Below are 23912 nucleotides of genomic sequence, written 5' to 3'. Positions count from 1 at the left end.
AGTTCTGTGGCATAATCTAGGCATTGGTAATAAATCTATATGATACATTTAGTCACTACGTAGTGTTAACTGATGAGACTAAATTGTGAAGTTTACCACTCTGGGTAGAGATACATGAAAGGGAGACTTAAGTCTCAAAGGGGGAAAATGTAGAAGACTTCTATTCAGTCAAAATATGGATCTATCAAGTGTAATCAATGTGAAGCTAGTCGTGTACGTCATGGGACTCCATTAAAATCATGCCTCAGACACATGCTGGCATAGGGGGAAGCCTGAAGTGTGTGGACAGACACAAATTATCTGTAAAAGGGTCCGCTTTCTTTACCATGTGTTGGGGAGCTAGTAAAAAGCTTTCTTTATCATAACAAATCTGTATAAAAACACACATCCGAAAAATACTCTGGAGGTCTCCTCTGCAGACAGATACTCTATTAACAACAGAATAAAGCAAAGTCTCTTTTGGCATCAAAACTCTTCGACTGAATGTGATTCTACGAGAGAAAGAAATGAACCATGACAGTAAGGCTATCTAAATCCGTGGACCTTCTTTAAAATGTAATATTTCATATCCAAAACTACACATGAACAATCTTAAAAATGAACCGAATCACTCCATTAGCAAACAGTCTGGTTGAAGATTTGACAAACATTTCAGTCAAAAAAAAATTAAACAGTACTTAACAGAGGTCACCCCTTCGGATAAGTATCACTGATTAAGGTTAGTGTGGATCAATCCCCAAAGATTTACTGATGGCTTCACAAAGGTTTTGAATCACAAAGGGACACTTTACACAAGTTTATCCAGCAAGATTTGAGCATCAAACCATACCAAACACGGAGGAAAAAAAAAAAAAAAAAAAAAAACACACCATTAAATATTATAAAAAGGAAAGAAAACCTTGTGATTCACACAATTCAACAGCCGTAAATACCACATCAAATCTAGCGCAACTCTGCATCAACATTAGTGTGCTCCTTGGAATAAGCAATGAGGGAGAAACAAAATGCAAAAAAAAAAAAAAAAAAAAAAACTAGTCCGCCCAAAAGGTTGTTCCAAATTAATTTGGCCTATTACCAGTTTAAATACCTGGGTGAACTTAAAAAAAAAAAAAAAAAAAAAAAAACCTTCAAACCATAAAATAAATTCAAAAGTAAAACCGGAGCAACAAATGGGCTCCGTAGAGCTGAAACAAATACAACACCTTTATTTAACGTTAAACATAAGATACATCAAACTCCTACCCTTATAAAGAATACAAAACGGCATATACAAATCCCTCGCCTATGAGCCGTAAGTTTCGTAGAACTGAAAAGCACATATTAAACATATTATTCTTGCTAAAACACACCACATTTTAAAACACTCAATCTCAATCCGAGTCATACCCGTCTCCTGCGTCCAAAGACATCCACCTGCGAACCACGCGCAAACAAACAGGCGAAGTATCAGTCTATTTCCGGCCAGGAAGAAAAAAAAACACCTGCCGTTCTCGTTCCTACCATTGATCTTTTATACTTAGCTAACCACACCCCTTCATTTATAATTTCACTCCTCAGACGTCACCTGACACACATAAATTGCATGACTATGCGATCGCTAATTGAAAAACGTCGAAATATTACAGGCCACACGTAAACCTTCGCCTCAACATTTGATATATTCTGTACACGATCTTCTTATCTTCCGTCCATGTAAAGTGCTGATTTAATCCTCATGTTTACATATTAATTGCTTGCAAAAAGGCCACCACTCACATCTTTCGCTTTAATACACACACACACACACACACACACACAGAGAGAGAGAGAGAGAGAGAGAGAGAGAGAGAGAGAGAGAGAGAGAGAGAGAAGAGAAACAAGTCTCATGCCGCGTCTTTCACTTTAAGACACACACACACGAGCACAGACGCACACACAAGGGAAGTGGAAGCGAGTTTAATCGCTAGGCTTCATAGAGCTGTTCATGTAGTGGATTTGTCGAACGGCCATCTCCATGTTCACTTGCCTTTGCTGTGTTTTGTCTAGTTGAATGGGACTCAGCACGTTTTGCAGACGACGCTCAGGCAGAGCACGTGCGCTTTGAAACGAGGGCGAAATTATTTGAGCAGTGTTTTTTTCGGCTTGCTTTGTTTTTTTGCGCGTGGATCGTTGTCTTTGCTTGACAATTGGTCCCCGTCACCGTGAAGGAAATTCAAACGCTCGGTCTTGGAGTGTGTGTGTGTGTGTGTGTGTGTGTGTGTGTGAGACTTCTAGTAAGCTGGCTTGAATCTGTTCAGTGCTTATGTTTAAACAACCAGCCATCTCATAAGGGTACAAGGCTCTGTCCTAATTAGTGCTCCATTAGGAGGCATCCGGGAGGCATCCGGATCAGATGCCCGAGCCACCTCAACTGGCCTCTTTCGATGTGGAGGAGCAGTGGGTCTACTCCGAGCTCCTCCTGAGTGACTGAACTTCTCACCCTATCTCTAAGGGAGCGCTGAAAACGTTACCATGTGGAGTCCATTGACGTCCACTATATGCCAAATTTCAGTAGCATTGTCTTTATTATCTGATATAGGCACTATAGCAGGCACTCTCTTCTGATGTCCATGTCCAGATGCTTAAATGCAATGTTCAAAATGTAATGTTTTTGATAGACTAAAACACTACTAAACTGATTGCTACAAGCAAATTTGTTTGCATGCAACCAATACCTGATCCATAACTTTAATAGTGTCCTTAATTTTTTCATGAAGGACTCCACCTTTGTTCCTAATAACCTAGAAAAGCTGAGAGCTCTGTCTGTCCAAAGAGGCCATAAATCTCGATTGTAAAGGAAAGCTTGTGATGCACAAAAATTCTGCATTAATCTGTAAAAAAGAGAAGACTACTTTGAAAAACTTCTTTTAAAAATATGTATTCACACAAAGCATTAAACAACAAAAGGTATAATTTGGGCATTTAAGACATTTTCAAAAACACTACATGCTAAAATCCCATAGTAAAAAGTATGGTAAATTCAGGATTAGTCACTTACTTACAGTTTAACATTTTTCAATAAAATAGATGCTTTTATCTCCTCTTGAGAGAGCTGGCCACCTGTCTTGCAGTTCTTGAACACTAGGTTGGTTTTCCTCAATCTCTTGTCTGTGTAAGGCAAACGTCATTTTTTTCTCTGATTCTCAATGCGTTGTTTCTTTTCTTCAATTCCTTTAAAAGTGCCAGGGCTCAATTTCAAGCTTTGCATCCTACAAAAAACCCCAAAGAGAAATAACAAACTGGCTCACGTAAAAGTAAACAAAAGACGTCTTTAACAGATATGCTGGTCTATGCACGTCACTAAAGACTTACGTTTGGGCCTTCATGTAAAGCTAATGCTATATATTAACATTAATCATAAATGAGAGACCAAACAAGTAAGCAGAGCGAATACCTTTGAACTAGTAACCCTCGAACTTCATAATACATCAATATAAATCATCGTCATCATACTAAAACTTCATAACATCATTAAGCCATACAAAGCGTCTGAAGCGTTCATGTGCGTTAAACATGGCGCCGCTCGGATTAACATCGTGATGAGGGAAACTTGTAAACCTTCTAGCCGAAAGTAAATTAACTGTCAAACTAGTACCCTAACCGTATATAAAACAGTACAACATAATATTTTATGAAATCATACATGTATAATTTTCATAGTACGCCCAAACGTATGTTTAAAATGACTTAAAATTACTCGTTTTACAGCGCCGACCTCGTCCCTGTGGTCTACCAAGATGGCAGACAGCTGCACGACCACAGAAGACGTTAGAAGTCACGCAACAGTGGAAATCTATATTTTTAAATTTAATTTAAAGAATTGTATTTACTTTACACCAACAAGACTCACTTTTAATTTAAATCAACCAACCTTTCTAATAACACTGATGGCTGGACAGAAAATTAAATGTTTTGAGTTCGATCAAGTATAACAGGAGTATAATAGGACAAAAAAGCTATTGTTATCAAAATTGTTAACCCATTCCTACGCTTGGGAATAAGATGTTAATACATTCTCATTGTTTCCTTTGTGAGTTTGATATGACTTGAAGTACAAGAAGTCGCCTGCACTCTTTTCTGTCCTGTACACATAAGGTTGTAGCCATCATTCCAGAAATGAAGGGGACGAAAAAAAATAAATAAATAAATAAAATGGAGAAAAATTTATAGGTTTTATTTTGTTATTATTTTTGGACAATAACCAATAATTTGTATTCTATACTATTTGTCTGTATTTTCCTAATAACAATTTTAGCATTGGTTTATACAGACACATAAGGCAAAATAGTTTCTATAACATAAATGCTGTCAATTAGCACTGCGTTATTCATATTGTGTATTTATAATAAATATGGAAATTACCTGAAAAATTACCCTTTTTTTTTTTTTTTTTTTTTTTTTTTTGCTACAGCCGTGTCTTTGTCCATTTTTATACATTTTTGGCATGTTATAATTTCTTAACTGCTTTGAGAGAGTAATATACATATTTTTTATTTTTATAGCACTTTTAACAGCATCATTGTCTCATTTTGGATATGAATAAATCGTCCGGTCAAAGATAGACACATTTCTTAAAGCAAGTGGAGTATGAATGGCCCGTCCCAGATGACAAACGTAAGTCTGTGCTTCCAAGATTCACGTTTATGATAAGGACATTTTTGTCTATTATGGATGTATGTGTAATTTTTTTTTGTATTAACACACAAGGGTTAAATAAATATGAGATACAGACTATAAATGCAATTTATTACATTTATTACATTAAAATTTATTATTACACATACATTTTTATTGCTAAAAATCATCCCATATCCTTGTTACGTTTTAGAGTAAGCATATCAAAATCTCCATAAAAACAGTTTACAGTAGTTGTCAGATAAATATTTTATAATAGATTTAATATTTATTTTCACTGATCAAACATCATTTCAATTGCTTTAAACAATTCAAAAAATTAATTTTTTGCAGTTTTAATAAGCTGGACATCTTTTAGGTATTTCAAGTGGAAACGGATAAGCCTACATTTATTGCAGTGACACTGACGGTATTTTAAAAGGAGGAAACATGCAAATCTTTCTGCTTTCTTCAAGCTATATATAGTTGTATTATTCATAATGTTGCGGATATGCCTTTATTAGACACCTCAACACCTCTGTGCGGCTGTGTTAATTAAGTAAGCTATTATCATTAGACCCATTCAAACTGGACGAGGGACCGTTCGACCACCAAATGCAGCAGTGTCCGTCCTAACATAAAGAGCACTGTCATTAAACGGCACGCAACAGGAAGCGGTCAAGCGCATCCACTGCAAATATGAGTAAACGTGCGTGTAATGATTGTTTATTTCTATTAACGAGAGTGGAATATTTCATGTAAATGTGTGTCTGTTTATGCTGTGCTAAAAGAGAAGTCTTCAGTCCTGACTTAGACTTTCTAGGGCTGTTTGGGACTCCCTCTCAGTCTGTTTCAGAGTTTAGTGATGATTCTGAGGTAGAAGAAGGCACTGGTAACGTGATTACTGAAAGACTATCTGTTATCAGCAGAAGTCCAGAAAATTCCTACCCAAGAAGACCTCTGGATGTCGTGATATTTTCATTGTCTTCAGTAGCTTCAGATCATGCAAACTCCAGACGAGGTTTACAGACACGACACCAATCCAACAAACGGAACCTTTTATTAGGAGGTTCTGATTTCAGTATAAATCACACTACACATTTCCTTTAGAAAAATCGTTATGTACACTACAGTGCTGACAAATCAAACAGAACCAAAGAAACCCTTGATATAAATAAGCTCTATGGAAAAGCCTGTAGAGTCTTTAAAAGAATTCTGTGTCATCTTACAAAAAATATATATGTTCATGTCAGCTCTAATACGACTAAAGCCTACAACTGAAAATATATTATTCGAGGACCTGTTTGGATTTGAAGAATTTTCTCAGTGCAGCCGAGCCGAAGTGCTTGGATATTTCACAGTTACGGACAGGCACTGAGGAGCGAGTTACGAGCTACATTTGCCATGTTGACAAGCAGTAACAGGAGAGAGACCGAGAGAGAAAAGGATTCTCTGCTCGAGTCAGATCGACATTGAAGAAAGAAAAACCGGTAGACAGTAGAAATAAAGTGATTGAATGAAGCGCCGTTTAAAAACCGTTCTGTACAAATCAGTATAAAAAGTCTTTGTGTGGTTCATGCGGGTGAGCTCGGACCGCCTTTGGGTGCAGAGAGTCTGGGGTGCGGTCCGGCCTCAGAGGGGGCGTGGCCTGGGTCAGGGGCGGAGCAGTCCAGCTGATTGACAGTCCAGAGCTCAGTTTAGGGCCAGGTTTGGTTATTAGTGTGGAGGAGTGTTTGTGTTTGGTTGTGTTAGTCGGTAGCATGGGCTTGGTTATGGTAGCCAGTTGTGTGGGTTTGGTTGCGTTAGTAGGTTGTGTGAGTTTGGTTCGATTAGTAAGGTGTGTTGGTTTGGTTATATTAGCCACTTGTGTTGGTTTGGTTGTGTTGGCAGAATGACTGAGTTTAGTTGGTGTTGAGGGCGTGTGGCCTGATTTGTGGACAGAGGAAGAATGGAGATATCTGGATGCGGAGGTGTGTGTGTGTTTGGTTGGTGTTGATGTGTGCGAGTGCTTGGTTGGTGCTGGTGTGTGAGTGTGTTTGGGTGTGTGTGGACCGGCTGTCGAGGTGCGTGACAAAGCGCTCGGACATTCTGCCGCGTGGTGCGCTTTGGGTCGGCCGTCAGAAGAGACAAGAGGCGGAGTCGAGCTGCTACTTCCAGGAGGAGGCTTGGGTGGTCTGTCAGCGAGCTGCTCCGCCCGCTCCATCTTTATTTGTGTTACGCAGAACGGCTCCGGTACCGGTCTGCAGTCTGTGCTTGCAGCTCTGCCGCTCTCTCCAGCCGACTCCTGCTTGATGTGCTGCTTCAGCTCGTCTGCCTCACGAGTCTGCTCTTCTTCGGGCGGCTGATGGTACTGCTTCAAACGCACGTGCCAGGCGAGGCTGCACACGGCCGACACGCTCTTGAACTGATGAACTACGTTGCGAGGGATGAAGTAGATGTCGTTATCGTAGAGCTGGATTCGAGCGTAGCGGATTCCCTCTCGCCTCAGCTGATTGAGTTTAGCATCGTCCACCCACTGCACACACTGGACAGAGAAGTAGCAGGATACTCATCAACATTCTGGCGTCTCGGATATCTGCTCTTCTGGACTAAATTAACTTGTCTATAACGACTTGTCATGTTAGTCACTTTGAACCAACCCGGGGTGTTTTGTTTTGTTGTCTCTCTCAGGTCGCCATGTCTTTGTATTGTTTGGGCTTGAATTTTAATGAGAGAAGCTACATGGTGTGGGTCACATCTTACATCACACAAGAAGAAATACTAATTACTATTACTGATTCGTGTTTAAATACACACTGCATCCAGACTTTTTACTACCTGAATTTGTAGTATGCAGTTGTCATTCCCATAAAAACCTCTATCAGTGTACAGAGCAGGATTCAGCACTGAAAGGACTGAGCAATGAACTTATCTTCAATGTTTATCTGGCCTTCAAGGAAGGGTTTAGAGCGAGGTACAACATATCACCTCTCTCTTCCCGCTCCTGGACGGCAGTGCTCCAGATCACATAACAGCGAGGGTCTCACTGAGGGTTCAGTACAGGAAGTGACCTCACCTGAGAAAGAGGCGGCTCGTAAAGATCTAGCTGCAGCCGCTGAACCACGTCAGGGAAATCAGCTGCGTGGAAACAGATCACGTCTTTGGTTATGCGTGGAGGATCAGCACTGCAAGAGAACACAAACAATCCAGATCACCAGCTTACACCAACAAACCACAACAGACAGGTGCTTCATCCAGCTTCCAGTGTGTGTGTGTGTGTGTGTGTTAGGGTTGTCACAATACCATAAATATTTTAAGTATTACGATACCAAGCAGTATCATGATACCATACATTATTGTGTTCATTTACAATTCAATTTTACAAAATGAATCAAAATTGTATAAACAAATAGATGTAAATGAAAACAGACAAGAGTTATTTGAATAAATGACTGCTTATTAGACATTCATTCAGGCTGTCTAATACCCTAACCCTAACCCTAACCCCTAACCCTAACCCTAACCCTGACCTTAACCCTAACCCTAACCCTAACCCTAACCCTAACCCTAACCCTAACCCCTAACCCTAACCCTAACCCTGACCTTAACCCTAACCCTAACATAACCCTAACCCTAACCCTAACCCTAACCTAACCTAACCTAACCTAACCTAACCCCTAACCTAACCCTAACATAACCCTAACCTAACCTAACCTAACCTAACCTAACCTAACCCTAACCCTAACCCTAACCCCTAACCCCTAACCTAACCCTAACCCTAACTCTATGAATAAAAACTGAACCGTGATCCCCAAATGACTTGGGATCAAAAATCATCTACTCAGTATTCTTCACACATTCTTGACATGTCCACGAACCATTTCATTTCACCACGATAAGTTGCTCAATATGATATCTTGATATATCTTGCTGTCTGTATAACTGAGAATGAGTATCTCATTGCTGACCATAATTGTTGGTGTTTTTCCTCACACAACTGTTTGTGTCTTAAGTGAAGAGGACTGGGGAGCTTGTTGTGGGGCTGCTGCAACTAATAAATGTAGAATCCAATATTGTCCTCTTCCTTTTTAACAAATAGAACACAACAGGTAAAGGTTAAAAGTACCACTGAACTTAATTTCTTTCATTAATCTTACGATAAATAAAGGTGTAGTGAATTAGTGTAGTGCTGAGCTAAAACTGCTAATAAAAGGAGGCGTGTGTATAACCTATCCTCCAAATGCTTTAAAATGACTTAAAACTACTGCATGCTCTGTTCTCCTTGCAACAGTCATAAAAATTGATCCTACAGCTAGATCTAAGTCACCATGCATTTCTCAAAAATTTCATAATGATCAAAGTTATCGCTACAGGTATTCATTGTTCTCAGATGGGTGAGATTTCTTAAGGAGTAATCACAGATTTTTTTTAATGATAAAATCTCTCTCTCTCTCTATATATATATATATATATAGATAAAAAAGTCAAGTTTCTATCACATTACCCAGCCCATACATACGGTTTCATAGCAAGATAGCTCACCTGATTCATTGCTGTGTATTTTGCAGACATTTTTGAAGACCGAGTTTTTTCATAAACTCATATCTGTAATAGAGACATAGCACCATAGCTCATAGCGCCTTTTAAACATGTACCACCGGATTCTGCAGGAGTCTCGTATTTCCAGCGAGCCTGGGTTTTGGCAAGAATATGATGTATGTTACATCTTTCACAAAACATGTTTATACTGGTCTGTTGTCATGATTTTGAGAAAAAGATTTGAGGATCTAAAACTTTGACATAAAAGTGCTGTTAAAATACAAATGCTTTAAAAGAAGTCCTGATAAGTAAATTGTTCTCAGACAAACCTTACTAAAACTAACTTCCATATACACATTGAAAAAAACATTCTAACCACTGAACAGAACGCAGCAATTTAGATGTCATTTAGAAATTCATTCTATTTGTTTAATGCATAAAACACATTTTCTTTACTGTGTAGCATGTGTACAATGCAACATTAATGTAGGAAAGTTAGAAATGCTTAAGTTACATCTCTTTTTATTTCAAACTATGTGCATGTTAAATTGTTGAACAAAATATTTTAATTAAGAATCTATTGAACTGCATAGTGTACACTTTGTCTGTTCTGCCAGCGAATCTTCACTTTATGACAAAAAAAGTTAAATATTTTTTTGAAAAGCAGTTTGTAACCAAAAGAGAAAAGCACAATCATTTGTTTCTTAGCTAAACACATCCTGAAGTCTCAAAATCACTCCTTAAGTGTAATTAAAGCCTTGAACATAAATCAATCAGATCACAAAAATGTACAAAAAGGCACATTAAATCCCTGTGCTTCTATACTGTAAAGTTCAAGTGTAGGCGAGCATGTATCATACTCTACAATCTATGTACTATTACTTTAAGCCTGGACATTTAGCCTTGGAAACTTGCGTTTGCTTGTATTGACATATAAACCCATATCTGCAGCGTCTTCATCCACTGAAACGAGGAACAAAGCCGTCTTTCACTCGTCTGTTCCGCTATACATGTCAGCTAGTTTGGTGAAGCGCGGACCCCAGTCATGGAGGTAATCGTAATCCTGGTCTCCATCACTGCTAGATGAGTTGATGGAGCTGAGCGAGCCTGCTGTTGATCCGGTACCTTCATAGTCAAACACTAAGAGGGAGTCGTACGGTGGAGCACTAGGGTCATTATCAGCAGCTCTCAGTCCCTGAAAACACAAGCAAGTGTACACTTTATACCATTCTTTCATCTAAAACCATTAGTCCAGCTGCTTAGGAGTCTTAATCTATTCATATTGTCCATATAGTAAATATATATTCATATAAATCATCAAGTATCTTTTTTTATTGCAAAAGTTCTGTGAACATTTGATAAACAGCCCTCTGATGCTGTTTTATATACATAATTGAATATATTTCAATGAAATTAATGTACAATCATGGGATTTTTTTTGTTATATTTATACATCAGTCAAAAAAAATAGTCAACTGGAAATAAATGGATCATAACTGAACAATACAACCATTAAAAAAAAAAAACCCCTGGAAGGTATGACATACACACTGCTGTAAATTAGAAATGGTGACGCAACTATTTGATTACGATCACAGAATCAGATGTTTTCATTATCATAACACTATAGAATGATGATAGAATGTATTAAACAAGTATCAACTTACATTTAAATAATAATGATCCAATTAAATCTATGACACCTATTGTATTCTTACTACATCTAAAAGTGTGTGTCCAAAGAGAAGGGTTCAGCTATTCATATGCTATAAAATAGATAAGTGCATGTTGTGTCCACTTTTTCTCAACACTGTCAGACGTTAATTAAAACATAATAAAATCAGGTAATATCAGGGGCAGCTGTGACTCTGCAGAGGTGAATGTGACAAGGAATCCTTCAGAGTACATCACTGTCGGACAAGATCTGCTCAGTTTTATAGTTCTATATTTTAAATCCTAATGTTAATATTTCCTGTGTCACAACAATGATATGTCAACATCATCTTCCAAGTTCTGAGGAAATTATTTGAAATGTTTAGATAAACTTTTTCTCCTAAGGAATGTTCTATTAAAAAAAAGGCAGCTCCTGACATTATCTGAGTGCTTGAAGAGTGAGACGCCCTCCTTCAAAGACGTGCATTTATTGCTTGGACAGAGCAAAAACATCTAAAAGGCATGCATGGATTCAGTTAAGTGATAAAATTGAGCCTTTCCAACGAAATGCTGTTGAACTGAATTTACAGAACAAATTGTTTGCTAAAACCACAACATTAAAAGCCTGCGGTTCTGTCTGCGCGCTTTCTTTCAGGAAAATGTCAGTCTTTCTGCCAGCCAATGACGATTAACTAAAAAAAACTAAGATAAGGTAAAAGTGTGAATAATTTTATTTTTATTTTATTTACCAACTGTCGGTAATTTCGCCAACGAAAATAAAGCCCTCTGAGAACTGTTGTGCATCTCTAACACATGACATTGTTTCATTAATGAATCCACGTTTTTAAAAGAATCAGCTGAATAATACAGTGAACCATTCATACAGGCACTTTGTTTCTGAACGAATCAGCCGTTTGAATGATTGACTCAAGACAGGGATTTGTCACCACCTTAAGTACACTTAGAGCATCTTTTTATTGGTATTTTTGTATTTTTGTAAAAGATGTATTTCTAATGCTACTTATATTTCAGCTTCCTGTTTTTAATGTCTATTCAGTGTTTTTTTCTAAACTAACACCATACCTACTACATTATCTTTATTCGTTTTATTTTTATATTCCTGTAGGACCATTTATCAATACTTTAGTACCACCTGCTGCACTGTTCAACAGTGATATGTTACAGTATTTGGTTCGATGCTTCACCTCACTGATGAAGTCTCCGATATCTCCAGGATGAGGAGCGCTGGATCTGATGGGGTAATGAGGCTCGGGGTGCAGGGGTCTCTCATCCAGTCGACGAATACCAATACCCGTGAGATCCTCAGCCTCTAAATCTGGCTGCTGCAGCTGGCTCAGGTCATAATCCTGTTTACAAACACATACACGCATAAAGACACTGTTTTACTAACATTTATTTTGCTCTGTGCTGATGTGTCAAACTACAGAAATGTGATAATGAGTTTACTCTGATGATGAAGAGGCTGCGATGTAAAGTTTATAATGCTAGAACTAATTATGGGGGAGGTGCTGGTGAGAACACTTGAGTTCCTCGTATGAGAGAAAAGATATGACATCCGTCAGATACAAGACATCATTCAAAATGATATATTTTTTGTTGCTAATATTATCCTCTCCTAACAGTAATAACCATAACAAGACTTATGTTCCTAGCTCGCCTACATCTGACTGATAATAACAGTGACTTTGTGAGACCGGTGCATATAGTGGCTGATCCCTTTCATGATGTGACCATAGGTGAATATAACAGTGACAGCTCATTTAACAGATGGCAAGATAGACACATATAACGGTCCTTTATGGAAAGATGTTTCCCAGCTGACAGTTCTCCAGTGAACAGAACGAATGAAGGATCTGTCGATCTAGATCTAGTGGACCAATGATGATTTGCATGAAACTGTGCAACTTTTGGAAGAACAAAAGCAGAACACTGAAACAAGAGCGAATGGAAAAACAGCACAAGTGTACAAAAAATGTAAATACGAGCAGAAAAATGTCTGAGAGCACAAAAAAAAAACAGAACTATAACCAAGGAAACATGATTTTGTGTGCAAGTCAGATAATTTTGTATTAATATTTCAGATTTTGATTCATGTTTTTTTTTTTAGTTGTTATTAAATATTTGATTTGCAATTTTTATTTTTTGAATCTGTGACCATTGTTTACTATTCTGAAAACTGCTTTTATTTTAAAATTTAGTGCAATATAATATTACGTGCATTTTTAAATTTTAGTTTCACTCTTATTTTTTTTCCCTTGAACACAATATATATGTCGTGAAATAAAGATGAAATATTCCCTTCAGCATTTCAGTAATAAAAGTGTATTTCATTAAAATGCATGCTAATTACAGCACAATGCAAAAGGTAGTGTACGTTGCTCAGAAGGGGTCATAAAGGTTTGAAACAGATTCATTTAAAATCAATTAAATTGTCATGTTACCCTGATGTTTGTCAAAAAAACTATTTTTACACAAGTGGTTGAAAAAAAAACACTAACTGGTGTAAGCTGCTGATTATATGACCATATGATTCACAAATGTCAGTGTTTAAAACTTATGTTCCAATGAGAAACAAATATCATCCGACTAAGTTTTAAAATCACACTGTGAACAGAGTAATATCGCCTTCCTTTATTATCTATCTTTTAAACATTTTAAATGTTTTTAGATGGTTCTAGGACAGTACCTGGTCTTCCTCTCCTCCTCCCTCTTCATCATATTTCAGGATGTTGTCTCTTATGTCCTCCTCTGGGTCGATCAGCAGCTGCTTGACCAGTCGTTTTTTATCTTTCTTCTTCATCCACATGACAAACAACAACACAAGGACTACACAAAAGAGAGTTATTATTGCAAATATAAAATGAATAGTCTTCCTCATCAGCAGTGACTTCTCAAGCTCTCAGGTACCTTCGGGAAGTATCTGTTTCTAGCTCCTACTGTTATTATCATAAATGTAAGTGCAATGTTCAACAGGCTGCCATAGACTTCTAAAGCAGCAAAGAAGAAAGTTGACACAGTAGGTGTCTCTACAACTTTTGTGCTTGTCACCTAACTAAAGGCTGAAGAAACATCGGGATCGTGTATAAATACCTTACCATTTATATTTTCTTTGTGCATTACAGTAATGACAATGAGATTTTTTAAACACAAACATGTTGTTGAGACTCACTGAGGAGGGTGAGGACACACAGCAGCAGGGTAATAATGGCTCCGGTGCCGAGTCCAGCGCTCATGATCCGGTCCTGATCCGTGCAGTCGCCGTTATGATCACACACACACACCTTCACACGCAGATATGAGGTGTTGGACAGCGCCATGTCACCGGAGTCTGTGATTATAATGGGAATCTGATAGACCCCACTCTCCAGAAAATCAATTTTCAGAGAGAGTTGTGCGTATTCACCTAGGAAATGGATTAAACATTGTTAAAGCAATACTTATTTTTACATGAATTATTCACCTGCAGATGTTATCTATGTTATTGCATCAGTACAAAAATTAGAAGTTATTTTAAGAGTGTATACGCTTTTTTTTTTTACTGTTTGCCGGTTTCACCGAAGAGCACTATTTGAATTTTTACTTTTGTGTGTTGGTGTCACCTGGTCAAAACTGTATTTGAACACATGTCAATAGATAAACTAACAAATATGTTTGTTAGTTTAAAATCCCGCCACTGTTTTTAATATTCCCATGTTAATGCATAGTGCTGCTACTTTTTGTTGTTTTTTCGACATACAACTTATGAAAGCACGAGTGCAGCACATTGAACATATTTTATGCCATGTTACACCCAAGATATTTAAGTATTGTAAATATCAGGTCTCATCCACTTTACTTTACTTTTAAATAGCATCCCAAGAATGATAAAAAGTTACCACTTTTCCTACAAGAATGACCCTGAAAAGCATACAAATAAGCAGCTCCTCATTCATTAAGCTGTTGTTTTTCATATTATTTACCATTTACTTTTAATTAAATATTAATTTTGAATGAAGGGAACAGAATGAAATTTAACTTTTGATGACTTTACCTTGGAAACTACGTAAACATCAGAAAGAACGGAGTTTCTTAAACGGAGGATGTTTATTCTAATAATCCGGAGACCAGAAACACGACAAGCTGTCTTTTATGTAACATTAAAAAGAAAATTTATAGTAATCAATCAATCAAAAAAAAAAGTTTTAGTACGTCAGTAAAGGATGGTGGAATCAGCTGAAGATGTGATGATGTGTCTTCATCTGTAAATGGCTAGTGACCATCAGAATAAAATCTGGTGTGGAAACTGTTCAAGGGGTGGATGAGTATTTCTGTTTGTGTGTATTTTCTCACCACTAAGACGCGTGATCGTCCAGTTCTTCCTCACATCGCTGGGATGTACAGGCAGCTCAAAGGAGAAGGGTCCAGCGTTGGGATCCATGTCTGCATCCAGCGCTGTAATATTAATGCCGTTGTTCTCAGGTTTTTCACACATCTCTGCCTCTGGTGGGAAAACCTCTGGAGCATTATCGTTTATGTCCAGTAGAAGGATCTGCAGAGTCCCGGTGCTGCTGGCCGGAGGAACCCCTGGAGACCAAACATGATGAGCGTCAAACCACCAGCAAACCCCAAATACTATGCATTTCAAGGTAAGGAGGCTGAAATAGAGATAATTTCCGAACTAAACAGTTTTTAATACAGTACTGAAAAATATAGGGAATACCAGGAATGAACTGGTTGAACCTGGTTACTTAGTCAGAAAGAATGGATCCTTTTAATACAAAACCAGCAGGGTTTTAAAAATTAATGCAGTCACCCAGGTGGTTATGCATTTTGTGTAATGCATAATGTCCCTAACCCTCAATATCTGCACTGAAGCCACCGTTCAAGGACCTAACAGAGATTCTGGTTGTTTCTATCCATTTTTTAGAATAGAAAGGACGCATACTGTATGTGTGACTTTGAGGGACATACAAAAAACTATTCTAAAACAAAGATCAGTTTGCTCATCCCTCAGTTTGCTTCCACCTACTACTCCTATTTAGTTTAATATAAATTCATAATAAGTATTTATGAAAAAAAATCTAATTTTACCGTTTATTATTATTATTTATGCAGCACCAAATAAAACTATTTATTTCTAAACCTGCGTTTTGTAAATGTCCATCTTTTTTTTGCCTTATACAGACAGTCCTATAGCTGCACATGAAAGCAAACATACCACTGTCAATAGCGAAGAACATAGCCGTGTAGACATTGTCTTGAACAAACAGAGACTCTCGGTCTAAAACAGCAATGGTTGTGATCCGTCCACTGATGGGATCGATCCTCAGCCAGTTCGCAGGATCAGACAGCGTGCTGTACCTAAGAGGAGCGTAGTGCACTTTTTGTTACCGTTTCATACAAAAGTTAGTGTTGGTCCTTAAAAAATATGATTGGTTGGAAACATCTATAATACACCAAATAATCTTTAAAAGAGGTGCCCGGTTCTTCCTCGTCTCTCTAGTATGTTTTGAACTCTCCATACTGATTCTTCACTCACCTGAGGCTCTGCTGCTCGAAGCGGTCTGGATCCTGAGCGGTGAAGGTCGTGACCTCTGACTCGGCCTGCATGCCCTCCTGCAGTCGCAGCACTTTAGGGTTGGGTTGAAAATATGGGCTCTCGTTGACATCCGTAACACGAATGGAGACGGTGGCCGTGGACTGACGGGGCAGACGGAGGCCTTTATCCAGAGCAACCTCGTTCAGTGCCACCACCGTCAGCACAAAGGATCTGTTGATCTCATAGTCAACGGGCTGAAACAAAGATTGAAAAGAAAGTGAAATAAATTAAATAAATGGTACAAATCACATGCTCTCTGTCTTCTAAATCACCAGTAACTGTTTGCTGGAACCATCAGCAAATTTCCATGCCAATATTTTTCCAGGTTGCACATGATGCTGGAGTGGCTGAGAGGAGTCTGTTGTCATTATACAGAGCCTCTAGAGGCAGAAATCACAAACAATATTTTTTTTGCCCAGTCTGAATGCCACATTTTTTATTTTGATTAAATAATCAAGTGCTCTAAATAGAAGCAAATCATTTATGACAGAATACATACAATATCCATATGCATGTCATTTCAATGGTTCTTCTGTAGATATTTAAAGATGGCCATGATAGTTGAGGTGACAATTTTCAAATAGAAGTCCATTTGTGACATTAAGATTAATCAATGCTATAAGTATACGTCCTTTTACATTTACTAATGTCAATGATTAATAAAATGAATATTAATGTTTTTATTCATTTATGGAATTACGGTATTTAATAGTAAATTACTTTTTTTATTTTTTGTGTGTGTTCTTTCAGGTGTGACAGTGCTCAGTATTTTCTCACCTTAATGACTGTCACCAGGCCTTCATTAGAAAGAGCATCAGTGGGGACAGAGAAGTGGCCCATGGGGTCACCGGCGGTTATTTTGTAGATGGTCTTCCACGCTGCTGTGTTGGGCTGGTCTTTGTCTGTTACAGTCAGGTTGGCCACAATAACATTGACCTGGTTCTCTGGTACTGTGCCAAAGAACTGCACGGCATAACATATATAAGTGACAAACACAAAACAGAGAACAAGTAATGTTAAGATTTATATGTCACATGCTGATACTGCAGTATTAATCAATGGCCTTCTTGTGTGTGTGTGTGTGTGTGAGAGATCTTACGGTCTCAGAAGTAAACTCTGGAGGGTTGTCGTTGACATCTGTGATGGTGATTACAGCAGTGCCTGTGTTAGAGAGACCGTACATGGGGTTTCCTTCCATGTCAGTGGCCTGAATAATCAGTGTGTACTGAGGCACTTTCTGCAGAGAGACGCCACATAATCAGTGCTCACATTTAACTCATAGATCCAACTAATCATGGTTGAGAAAGTCAGGATTTAGACTGTAATCAATCACAAGTGCAGTATGGAGTACCTCAAGGCTCAGAGCTAGGGCCTTTACTTTTCATGCTTTACATGTCAACCTCGGGAGATATTATTAGAACATTGGTGTTAGCTTTCCCTGTTCATTCACTGCTAATGATACTCAGCTCTACATTTCTTCACGGCCCAGTAAAACACACCAAACTGAGAAATAGAATGCATAGTCGAAAAACCCCCAACATGATAATAATAATATAGAACCCTGTCTAGGACTTAAGGGCTGCTGTGTTAATTCTTTCATTTAGGAACCTAGGTGTGCTGTTTGATAGCAATCTTTTCTTTGAAAGCCACATTTCTAGCCATTGTAAAGCTACATTTTTCCATCTCAAAAACATATCTAATCTGCGACCTATGCTCTCAGAATCAGTGCATTTATAACTTCTAGATTAGACCATTGTAATGCTTTATTGGATGGTTGTTCTGCATGTTCGATAAATAAACTTCAGTTGGTCCAAAACACACCAGCTAGAGACCTTACTAAAACCAGAAAGTATGACTATATTAGCCTGGTTCTGTCAACACTGCACTGGCTCCCTATCAAACATTTTGTAGGATTTAATTACTTATAAAGCCTTCAATGGTTTAGCTCAATAGTACTTGAGCAAGCTCTCATCACATTATAGTCCTCCATGTGGGCTGTGTTATCAAAATCAACTGCAGGCAGCAGATCCTTTTCCTATTTAGCACCTAAACTGGAACAATCTAACAAACACTGTTCGGCGGGCAGACACATGCTGTCAATTTCAGTCTAGATTAAAAGACAAATGCCGTTAACCTGGCTTACACATAAACACACTAATATGCCTCTAATTTTCACATTCATTAAAGGATTGTAAGGCTACATTAATTAGATCAGCCAGTATTGGGAACACTCCCCTTAACACACAAAGCACTCATTACAAATCTTAAAACTGCCCAAATCCTGCTTCTCCACTAGAGCGTGTTGTAATTCTCTTTTTACCACAGATTAACACTGTGCCCGACTGTGCCTTAGTCTCTTTTTATGTGCCTGCAGACGTTTGCAATGAATTTTAATATATCCTTTGCACTTTTTACTTAAAACTGACAAGAAAATCATAACAATATTTAATGCAAAATGTTTGCACACATTTACAGTTTATTGATTCTGTTTAAATTGAAGCCTCTGCCTGACTGTTCAGTTTTTTACTTTAGTTAAATAAAGTATCTGATGTTCAGTGAGGTTTTCTAAAGTCCATGATTCTCTGAGGTCAGCCCTGATAACAAGTGATCATTTCTCAAAAGTCATGTCAGTTTGGAATCCTTCTTTCCTCTTGCTTTGTCACTGTGCTGCTCATTTTAAAATAAATGTATATCCATATTTTCATATTTACCTACATTAACACATTAGTTGTGGTCAAGCGAGGTACAAGAGTGCAGAGTGAAGAGTTAGTTTGTGTTAGTGCTGGGAATTTTATAGGGAAGCTTTCTACAGTTACAGCATCAGACCAGCAGGTGGCATGGAGCGAGATGAAAAGAAATAAAAACATTTATCAAGCAAAATGTTGCATTATGTAAAATCAGAGAAACTGAATTTCTGTGTGTCAACTGTTTTGACAAAAACTAAAATGGGACAAGCCTCAGAATGGGAGTATCTTTAAGCCTCACTCTGATGGTTTTATGAAAAGCATTATGTTTCTAAAGCATATGTATACCCCCCTTTTTTTATTCAAATCTTTCATTGACGCATCTAAAACATTACTGGGACCAGTTGAACTAATGAAGATTTGTGGTTGTGGTCAGGGTTTATCAGTCGAGTGCTGTACCTCTCGGTCAAGGCCGGCAGCGACAGTGATGATGCTCCCCGTCCGGTTGTTAATGGTGAACATGTTTGGGTTGGGGGCGTCAGGGTTTTGAGACACAATCTTATAGCGAAGTTGACCGTTCAGAGTCGTGGCATCATCCTTGTCCTCTGCCGTCACCGTCATCACTGATGTGCCTGTATAAATCAAAGACAAGATATAAGATTAAAACATAAATACTCAGAACATAAAGCCCAGTTTTATAGAAATGAAAACTCTGAAACAGTTAAACCTGGTTTAGATCCTTCAGGAACACTTCCGTTCCAGATCTGCTTGATGAACTCTGGTCGGTTGTCATTCATATCAATAACGTTGATTATGACGTCGATGGGGTTTTCCACCTGATTACCATTCAAATCCACAGCGTGTGCCCTCAACTGATGCCAACACACAGAGAAGTGCATAAATCAATCAATAAATACAGGGCATGCACATACTTCAGTGTAATAAGAGGAGTAGATTAATCTTTCTCTGCTTGCTGACATCATGACAACACATTTATTTAAATACAGAGTATCAAGATACTGTACAATAAATTGTGAAAATCTCTAGAGAAGGTTAATAATGTTCAAAGGCTCTATTAGGTTGAGAGGCATTCGTTTGTTTTATGTAGGATGATGTTTAAGGTCCGGAAAGGTACTGGAAACCGGTGAGGTTCATACCCTTTCACCAGGTCAGGTGCAGATTAATGAGAAGACACAGAATTAGAAGAGTTTTATCTGTTAACTGTTCCAAACTACTCTGGTTAGATGCATTACATTCAACTGGTTTTGAACACAAGAAGGAATTTTGAAATGTACACCATGATTCAAAGAATTTTCAAAGGCAATATTTTAAATGTGTGTTCCGCTGAGGAACACACTCGCGCACACACACACACACACACACACACACACACACACACACGTTTACTTCATCCACTCTTCACATCCTCCCTTCTGTTGCCGCTCTCAGGGTAGCGGGTGCACACGCGATACTGATAGCATGTGGACATTTTCCATTTCAGCACTTCCTCGTTGTTCATCTTAGCCATTACATACATTTTAGATAGCACTTGTCCTGTTTTGTCCCTGTGATGTTTGTCTGTGTGGGTGGAGTCAGTCTTCTGGCGGGAAATCTAGCGCTGACCAAACCGAGCGCACGAGTGGCGGCCAATTATGACGCCATGGCCTTCCCACGCTGCACCGCGAAACCGGAAGCTGGCAAAACCAGTGGTGGATACTGAGTTAGGCCTATAGAAGCGGAGGCCAAACATCAGGACAGGGCTTGTTAATCAAGTCAATACAAGAGTGCTCCTGCGGCGCGTCCAGCTATTTAAAACCCCCTTTGTTTATCGTGGATACCTGTTTGATATTTGTTGTTCTCGCTGTTGGAGTATTTTCTGGTTTGTTTTCCCTTTTTACTTGTTTCTTTGGTACTTTGGGTTTGTTTTTCATCGTTTTATGTCCTTCACTGTGGACAATCCTTCTGCACTGAAGTGTTGCTGCGAGTGAGCCATCATTTTCAATCCTTTCAAGGCCTTACATCCTCTCCCCGACCAGCTCGGCTTCATCACAAAATGTTTTAGAAAGAAATCTCTTCTGCACACCAAGGCTGCATTTATTTAAATAAAAAATTAAAAAAGCATGTGAATATCTGAATTAAAAAATGTGAATATCTGTTCAAATATAATTTATTTCTGTGATGAGCAGCTGAATTTTCAGCATTATTACTCCAGTCTTCAGTGTCACATGATCCTTCAGAAATCATTGTAACATGTTGATTTGAAAAACTTTTTTTTTTAAATTTTCTAAATGCTTTTTTTAAGGTGACATTTGTTGACTGCATTTCAGACAAATTAAAAACACTTCAGTGTCTGCATGACATTAACTTATTTTAGATATATAACATAGGGCTTAAATAGTACAGGCCCCCTATTTTGAGAATCTCTAGTTTTGCACAGTACTGTATAAATAATCTGCCCTTTTCACAGTTCTTATGATCAAATGTTTCATTCAATCACTCTTTCCCATCAGCCCAGGAGTCTGTTTTATTGCTCAGCATGTAGAGAGAGATCAATACTGTAACTCTGCTGTGAAACGATTTAGCTGAAGTCATTGCTGACTACAGTCAAACACAGACAGTTATCTCAGTTTCACGTAGCGCATCTAGAGTTTGAGTGGAGTGGAGGGACTGTGATGGACTCACGTTGAAGATGTGCAGGTGCTCGCGGTCCAGCGGCTTGAGGACCGTCAGGAGGCCTGAGATGGGGTCGATGGAGAATACTCCAGTGGGCGGCTGGTCAGCACCGGGACCTGTCACGCTGTAACGCAAACTCACCTTCTCATCGTTATCTGAGCGAATCTACATCAAAGCGGAGAGCACAGCCCAAACACATTAGTGAACCTCGGGCACTAAACATCTGTCCTGATACTCAATGTTTAACATAAAGCTCAGGAGGACATGAGTTACTCTAATGAATTTATTAGATGGTCAGAAATCAGAATGGGTCAAGATCTGAATGCACACACAAACACAGACGCACTCACACACACACACACACACACACACTAATCTAGCAGATATTATTGATATTACTGATAGCAGTGTTGACCTTACCCTGACCAGTTTCATTGGGAAAGGCCCTCTTGAGTTTTCTGCCACATTAATAGGAGGAATAACCCAATCTCGCTTAGTGCGTTTGAGAAACACGTCTATCTGTCGTGAAGGAAACACTATTTCTGGTACATCTCCACTGAGCATGTGTCGATCCTGCAGATACAACAGATGTGTTACAACAAACACCGGTATTTCAAAGCTAATCACAGGCATCGATCAGTTAGAATTACTAATGGTTGACCGTTATGGTTTTTTGAAGGCCGATGCTGATATGTTGGAAAGCAGGGTGATCGATAGCTGATATTAGGATACACACACACACACACTTCACAAGATCTCAACTAGATTCCACTAAGTCTGCAAGTTTTGTGAATTTAAATGTTCATTAGTCATTCAAAGATTTGTTTAAATGATATAAATGCGGATTTGCTGAATGCTGACAGCAAACGAGAATATATTATGTTTGCTTTTCTATTACTAGTAATATTAAAACAATCATTATAAAAGTCTTTCCCTTTTGTTTACACTTTTGCTGAAACTTCAAACTCTAAACACAAAATGTACAACTCTACAAATCTCCAAAACAGCAAACATTGCATCCAAAGCTTTTGATTTAAATGAAGGTCACCTGAGGAAACAGCAGAAGCAACTAAATGGGAATTAATCTAATTAATATACAAAAAGGTTTTATGCCCATTACATAAATCTTTCTGTAGAATTATGCTGTAATGCCACGCCAGCAGAGGAGCTCTCTCTGTTCAGCTCCCTCTCCTTTACAGGTTACTTCCTGTTTGGTAGATATTTTTATGTACAAAAGACAAATCAATTTAAAGTTCAAATACAATTTCTACATCTGTTAACAAGAAAGCTATAAAAACATCTAGAATTTGTGCTATGTTTAAGATTTCCCCTTAAATCTACTGTATCTTTATTCATTATTTATAATCTATTTTATTTATTTTGTTCGTTATCGTCTCGTTTTCATCAGTAAAAAAAATTGTTCATAAAAATGATGACGAATAATTTTGGTCATCATAATAGCCACTGCTTCCAGCTCTGACGTATAATGCACATGTCATACCGTGCCTAGAAGGTCTCTGGCTGGAAGCAGTCTGACCTGCGTCTGCCACTGCTGCTGGGTGGCTTCATCCTGGGCTTTGATGAGCAGAGGTGATGTCCAGGAGAGGGAGCGATGGAGTGGACGCAGGGCAAACACAACCCCATCCACCGATATCCCGAAGTCTCCAGGAGGACTGCATTCAAACCTGACATCAGCTCCTCTGCCACAGTCCACATACTTCACTGCAAGACAAACGAAATCCACATCACACATATCCTCCATCCAACATACAGCCCAGAAGAGAGGAAACATTAGAAATAAGATCTCTTGAACATATCAAATGTTTCTAAATTTCTATATTTAGCATACAGACATAGCGTAGGATTATTCCACACCACTGTTATCTATTTCTCAGGTGTGCTATGTTGATTGAGGTTTGAAACAACATTAAATCTCTCCTGTACAGAAATGATAAAACAATTATTTTTCAATTTAAAACTGCAGTCTTTTATGACTAAATGTCAAAGCATTTGGCACTGTGAATTAAGGTCACATACAAGAATCTGAATAAATATTTAAAAAAATTTCAATTAGAAAGCTTCGTTTCTGGGGTTTCTGGGGTAACGGCTGTGTTTCAGCTGTTCAGCGCCCTCTGCTGTCAGACACTGAATGT

At 38.3% G+C, this 23912-nt stretch overlaps 2 protein-coding genes across 2 annotated transcripts in view; both read right to left on the bottom strand.

The window, feature by feature from the left end:
* Window positions 1–6112: 6112 nt before the first annotated feature.
* Window positions 6113–7840, bottom strand: LOC122332432 (mucin-6-like). The gene is made up of 2 exons (XM_043229739.1): window positions 7688–7840; window positions 6113–7156 (listed from the first exon to the last, which is right to left on the bottom strand). Exon 2 carries the CDS (start codon window positions 6833–6835, stop codon window positions 6182–6184), a length of 654 nt encoding a protein of 217 aa, XP_043085674.1. The 5' UTR covers window positions 6836–7156; window positions 7688–7840; the 3' UTR covers window positions 6113–6181.
* A 1712-nt stretch (window positions 7841–9552) lies between these two features.
* Window positions 9553–23912, bottom strand: part of zmp:0000000625 (cadherin-2) — a 29083-nt gene continuing 14723 nt past the window's right edge. The window contains exons 4-17 of the mRNA XM_043229765.1: window positions 23261–23481; window positions 22180–22332; window positions 21769–21924; window positions 19814–19958; window positions 19546–19718; window positions 17502–17639; window positions 17180–17365; window positions 16343–16596; window positions 16022–16164; window positions 15154–15387; window positions 13994–14227; window positions 13511–13650; window positions 12009–12170; window positions 9553–10345 (exon numbers count right to left, since the gene is read on the bottom strand). Of these exons, the coding sequence (XP_043085700.1) occupies window positions 10139–10345; window positions 12009–12170; window positions 13511–13650; window positions 13994–14227; window positions 15154–15387; window positions 16022–16164; window positions 16343–16596; window positions 17180–17365; window positions 17502–17639; window positions 19546–19718; window positions 19814–19958; window positions 21769–21924; window positions 22180–22332; window positions 23261–23481 (2546 nt within the window). The 3' untranslated portion in view covers window positions 9553–10138. The remainder of the gene's footprint in view (window positions 10346–12008; window positions 12171–13510; window positions 13651–13993; window positions 14228–15153; window positions 15388–16021; window positions 16165–16342; window positions 16597–17179; window positions 17366–17501; window positions 17640–19545; window positions 19719–19813; window positions 19959–21768; window positions 21925–22179; window positions 22333–23260; window positions 23482–23912) is intronic.

Source organism: Puntigrus tetrazona, unplaced genomic scaffold (genome assembly GCF_018831695.1).
Source record: "Puntigrus tetrazona isolate hp1 unplaced genomic scaffold, ASM1883169v1 S000000079, whole genome shotgun sequence".
Taxonomy (NCBI): domain Eukaryota; kingdom Metazoa; phylum Chordata; class Actinopteri; order Cypriniformes; family Cyprinidae; genus Puntigrus; species Puntigrus tetrazona.
This window is presented reverse-complemented; position numbering and strand designations above follow the sequence as displayed.